Source organism: Falco cherrug, chromosome 4 (genome assembly GCF_023634085.1).
Source record: "Falco cherrug isolate bFalChe1 chromosome 4, bFalChe1.pri, whole genome shotgun sequence".
In the NCBI taxonomy this organism is placed as follows: Eukaryota; Metazoa; Chordata; class Aves; order Falconiformes; family Falconidae; genus Falco; species Falco cherrug.
In genome coordinates, this window is record NC_073700.1 from 19,813,550 (window position 1) to 19,819,549 (window position 6,000).

A 6,000-nucleotide genomic window follows, 5' to 3' on the forward strand; every position below is an offset into this window, starting at 1 on the left:
CATAAGCCATCAGAGAACTGAAGCAGAAAAGAAGCAAGAACACCATTAAGAAAAAACAAATGGAAACACAGAGCTCCATCACCTACCCTCAAATAGGAACATACAGCTCCCCATAAAGGGAAATACGAGGCCAAATTCTGCCCTCATATTCCTAGGAAATCCAAAGTAAACTTTCATTCCACATTTGAAGAAGCAATGGATACTGGAAGGGAACATGCATCCGTGGAGCAAACTTCCCAGCAGAAGTTTTCATTCGAGCCTTCTCTGTGTGCTGGAGCTGCTGGGGCTACACCAGAGTAAACCACCAGAAGAGCCGCATGACACAAGTGGAAGCGATGGCCAGCACCAGTTCCCTGTGCCATTACACCAATACAAAAGAAAACAAAAATATATTGTACACCCCAGCAAACACGTTACCATTGCTCACTCCCAAGATAAGCCAGTTAAATCATTGTCTCACTCATCTCAATGTTGTATTGAACATAGCTTATAGCTTTGCCATGATCCTCACAGAAGAAAAAAATGTAGAAAAACTCACCATACTTGCCTAAATAGAGCATAATAAAGTTTAGCCATAAAACAGCAAGATAAAGTTGAGGAAAGGGAGTTAGTGACATACTGTAACAAATCCAGTATTCAACTAAGTACTACAGGTTTAATGTAATCTTTGCACGACAACTCCCAATACTCTTGAGATGGATTTGACCTCATTTTTATTTAAAAGTGCAACTGAAATATTTATAAACAGCCCCTTGAAAAAGTATTCAGGTGCAATTTAACTGTTTAGCATCTACAGCAATTTGGACTTGGCAGGACAGTTCTAAAACTCACTGTTTGAAGCTCCTTTTATGAGATCCTAGGGAAAAGGGATAGCTGGATCTGAGAAAGTAAAACTTAGAACTGCTGCCAGCCACCCCTCCCACACACCAACAGACTACATTGAGTCTGAAAAAAGTATACACACGGTGAGAATTAGCTAACGTCCTAACTAATTACCAAATCAGAGAATATTTATCAGCCAAAGCAAATTCTACATCAAATTAGTGGCTTAACCGTGCAGGGGGGGGGCGGAAAGTAGGTCATACCAGATCTTAGTAAAAAAGCTGGCCATACTGTAGTTGCACACAATTTGACAAAAACCAGTTGCCTCACCATGTCTATGATGCCTGTCTTTCACTACTTTGCTAAGTCTTTTTAAAAATTGAGTTTGATAAATTTCCGATAAGTGTTACTGAAGTAAGCCTTAAAGAAGGCAAGGCAGCTTTAAATGTGGAAAAGTGTCACCAACTTGTCAAATTGCAACTTTAAAAAGTCAAGCACATCAGACACCTTATATTTCATGCAATACGTTATCAATCATAACTCATTAAGTATCTTTACATCAGTCATTTGTTTTAAAAAATTCTGAAGAATTTCCCCAGCATCAACTCGCACGTCACATACTGTAACACTCAAAAGCAATACCACAACAAAGAACTCTGACCTCCCAGGTCTTATCAACATACACACTCCCTCACAACGTTCAATCACTCCTGCTTTCGGTTATATTTATTCATAAATTATATAAATATGCAAGAAGGCATGATGGTCCATTGAATATTTTAAATACTTTCTCAAATTCTACAAACAAAAGCCATTTTAAAAGCAGCAAAAATGAATAGAAAGCTGATGAATTAAATGAATTAAAATTAGAAGCCATTCATAAGGGTCCATTAAAAGCTAAACAGAAGAACAATGTTCTAGAGCAAGGGATCACATCTGCAAGTAAGGCTACAGCTCTTAACCTGAAATCATCGACTGCTATCCCTCTTAATGGCCCTTTAAAAGACAAAACATCCTACTACCTCAACAGTTTGGAAATCACAATTTTTTTTAAAAAATAAAAAGTAAGGGCATGTGAAAGCAAGCTGCTGCTCTCAAAACAAATATCAGCATGGTGGCCAAATGAAAATGATCAAGTCTGATACAAGATACAACTCACGTGGGCTCCTACATTGCATTAAGGCTCTCCTCCTACAAACACCCAAGCACAGGCTTGACGTGACGCTGGGAGAACTTGCTGTGACTGCAAGGCTACGCACTGTAGCAGCACAATTAAAAGGCCAGGCAACTGCAGGATCCAGGTTTCACCTGAGCCCACGGGGAGGCCAAGGAAACAGAAACCCACAAATCAAGCATGCTGTGAAGGTTTAGTTGCATGACAAAATCAGACTGAACAAAACATGAAGGATCAGCTCTAGGTGCATACAGAACACCGCTGTTCGATCTTAATTCAATGCTGTAACTACACTATTTAAATTGAAGTTCAACACCTCCGTTTATTTTGTAAAAAGCGTAGAGATACTTTGTAACCAATGTGCATCACAAAACACACAGTAAAAGCACTACAGCACCCTGTTACTGTAACTCAGTTTCCACGGCCCAAAAGCATGCTCCCCATTAAAAATGTAGGCGCTTCACATCGCCTAAAAGCACAGTGCGAACAATAACCAACCGAACACGCTTTCGCCTCCTTTGTCAATCAAGTCAAGACAGCCAAGTCATGCAAACAGCCTGCTGATGAGAGCATCGCAATACATGGCTTCACTCAAAGGAGGAAAACGATGCCTCTCACAATGGAAATCTTATGGACTACTTCCTTGGCAGGGCAGAGCAATGGAAACTCAAATTTGGAAGGTACAATACGAACAAAATCAGAAGTCAACATGGTAGAACAAATCAGAAAAAGAAAGAAAAAGCAGAGCACCCCACGCCTCCTAGTGCCAACTGATATTTCCAGGACAAACTTTCTGAACCCATGAACCGGGAAAGTGCAAGGTTTTGGGTTGGGGTTTTGGGCTGTTTCTTTTTTAAATTAACTTAATTACTGTACATCAGCCTCACCATCTCAAAAAGACTTCCACAGTTACTCAGCGCAAGGCAATGAGAGAGACATGACAGCTAAAGCTTTCAGAAATCCGCATCATTCCCACACCGAGCACAAAGCCGATTCCTTTTGGATGACAACAGACACCGAGAGATCAACATCTCAGGAAGGGGGTGGTTGTTCTCATGGCATCTTTAGTTTCAGCCGTTTCCTTTCTCACTCCCTAATCCACAGCCATTCCTACCCCTGTAGAAAACACACGGTAAATCTCCACCTAAACCACAGAAAACAGTCTGCCCCAAATCAGGGTCAGAACTCTTCTGGCTGGCCACGGATCTCCAGGAGGTCCACTGTACGTCAGTGACAAAAAAGCACAGAACAACAACAAGATTCAGGTCCATGCCACATCCACGAAACATGTCTTCCAGCTCAAATTAAACGCTTGAAAAGAGAATTTTTTAAATCCACAAGCTTTTGAGTGGGGACAGAAGGGACTGCATCGGGGAGAAGGGGGGACGCGACCGGCCAATATCCAGGCAACAGCGGGAAAAAAAAATCAACAAGTCGGCGCAGCCCAGCGTGGGGCGAAAGCCACGCCGAAAGGTGCGGACGTACCTTGTGGAGGTGCCTTTCCTGACATCGCAGATGCTGCACTTGAAGGCTTCGGCGCTGTTCCTGAAGGTGCAGACACTACAGTCCCAAAAGCCTTCGTCGGCTGCAGGTTTGGCTTGCCTCTTCGGCCTTGAGGAGGGGGAGGGCGAGGGGAAGCGTGTGTGTACGTGTGTGTTTGGGGAGGAGGAGAGAGGCGGCGGGAGGAGGAGGGAGAGGAGGAGAGAAAGAAAACACACACATGAGAGACCATGTTCCCGAGCCCCCAAGCCCGGCGCCCCGCTCTGCCCGCCGCGCTCCCCCCGCGCCCGGGAACGGCCGACAAACACCTACCGGGGCCGGCACCCGGCGAGGTGCGGCGCCGCGCTCCGCCCCCGGCCCCGCGCCGCGGGAGGGCCCAGCGGGCCGGGCCGGGCCGAACCCAGCCGGGCCGGGCCGGCCGCGTCCCCCGGCGCCCCCCGCACCGCGGCGAGGGCCGCCCCCCGCCCCCGGAGGGAGGGAGGGAGGGTGGGTGGGAGAGTTTGAAGGCTGGGAGGCGCGTTCCCTCCTCCACCTTGTTAAACCTCCCTTTGTCTGGGAGCAGCGAGTGCGCGGAGCGGGAGTGCGAGCGAGCGGAGCCGCCATGGCTGCTCTCTCACCAGACCAGCCCTGGCACCGGCGGCGGGCAGGGAGACACCGGCACTCCTCCTCCTCCTGCCCTTCCACGCTCCCTCCATCTTAGGAGCCTGCCTCCCTCCCTCCCTCCCTCCCCGCCCGCCCGCAGCCCCCCCGCCCCGGCCCCCCGCGTACCTGGCGGGGCGGCGCGGGCACGCCGCCCCCCTCCCCGCGCACTCCCTCCATCTTAGGAGCCCCTCGCCGCCGCGGCCCCCCTTCCCCCGCGGCGGAGCACACGCACGCAACTACCAGCCAGGGGCCTACCCACCGCCATCCCCTCCCGCCGCGCCAGCGCCGAGCCGGGCCCGCCGCCGCCGGGGCAGAGGGGCAGGGGCGGCCCCCGCCGCGCTCCCTCCATCTTAGGTGCCTCTCCCCGCCCGCCCCCGCGCCCCCCGCGCCCCCGCTCACCTGGTCGGGCTCTTCTTGTCGCCCATGACCATGGATCGGGGCCGCCCCTGCCCTGCGCACAAAGAAAGAGGCGAGGGGGAGGGGGACGGGGTGCCTCCGTCCAGCAGGCTCCGGCTGCTCCTCACCCCCGCGCCGCCGCTCCTGCCGCTGCCAGGCTCCGCTCCAGACTAGCAGCGCAGCGCAGCCCGGCGCCCTCCCTCCTCCTCCTCCTCCTCCTCCTCCCTCCTCTCCCTCCCCGCGCCGCGCCGCTCCGGCGGGCGGAGCTCTCCGCCGCGCCGCGGCCAATGGGGGCGGCCCCGCCGCCGGCCCTGGCGGGGAGGAGAGCGGGGAGCGCCCCCCGCGCCGCGCCGCCTCCCCGCCGGGCCCCGCCCCCGCCCCCGGCCGGGAGCCCCCGCGGGCCGCCTCCCGCCCCCTCCTCAGCGCCGCGGGCGCTGCCCCCCGCACCGGCACCCCGTCGCGGCGGGAGGGCTGGCTCCTCTCTGCCGGCGGTGGCGGGTGGCCCCTTCCTTTCCCGCCCCTTCCCCCGCGGAGGGCTCGCTCGTCGCCTTGCCCGGCCCCGGGGGAGCGGGGCTGAGGCCGCCGCCGGGCCTGCTGCGGGGCGGGAGCCCGTGAGGGGAGAGCGCGGCCGGCCGGCCCCGTCCTGCCCGCGAGCCGGGAGCGGGCTCCGGGCGGCGGGAGGGGCGGCAGGTACCGGCGGCGGTCAGCGGGGCACGGGGGTGCGGCAGGCCCGCTCCGTGAGGGGAAGGGCGGCCGCAGCCTGCCTCGCCCCGCCGGGCTGCGCTGGAAGTTACCCGGTAGGGCTGGGCAGCCGGCGGCCAACTCCTGCTGCTGCCCGGTCCTGGGGCACGGGCTCCCCGTGCCAGCGCCAGCACCTCGGCTGCCGCCTTTGCCGACATCCTTTCTGCTTTGTGTCTGGCCACTGGCCCGTACGGAGCCAAAGGTGTTTCGACGGCACTGCCACAGTCTTCCCAGAAGCGTCCTCATCTAGCCCTCGGCAATCCATCGACTCCACCAAAAGCACCAGCTGTGGTTCTGCAAAACTCCAGAGGTGCCAAAGAGTGGCATTTCCCAAAAAGCAGCAGGCCTGCCCCGCATTTCGCCCCAGCCCCGTCAGGCCTGCAGAAGCACTGCCATGGCAGGCCAGGCAGCGATGTGCCAAGGGCCAGCCCTTGCCATCTTTGCTGAGCCGCTTTTCACATGGGGCCGGTTCCTCAGCAGCGGCTGCCGGAGGAGATGAAGGCAACGAACAGCCGAGGAAGGGCAGGCTAAATGAGCGATGAGTAAAGACAAAAGTTGATTCAACCACTCCTAGCTGCATGAGCACAAGCCTTGCAGGGCTGACTTTTTTTTCACTGTGCTTTCCCAATTTCTCTGGCGACTAAGCCAAGCTTACAGCTCCCACCACTGAAGAGCAAACTTCGTCCCCAGGCAAGAACCAGCACAGGCAGGAGGGACATCTGTGA

At 54.8% G+C, this 6,000-nt stretch overlaps 1 protein-coding gene across 1 annotated transcript in view; it reads right to left on the reverse strand.

The window, feature by feature from the left end:
* The window catches only part of RYBP (RING1 and YY1 binding protein), a 47,017-nt gene extending 42,266 nt beyond the window's left edge, over positions 1-4,751 (reverse strand). Inside the window, exons 1-2 of the mRNA XM_055709281.1 lie at positions 4,538-4,751; positions 3,482-3,607 (exon numbers count right to left, since the gene is read on the reverse strand). Of these exons, the coding sequence (XP_055565256.1) occupies positions 3,482-3,607; positions 4,538-4,569 (158 nt within the window). The 5' untranslated portion in view covers positions 4,570-4,751. The remainder of the gene's footprint in view (positions 1-3,481; positions 3,608-4,537) is intronic.
* Between the last annotated feature and the right edge of the window lie 1,249 nt (positions 4,752-6,000).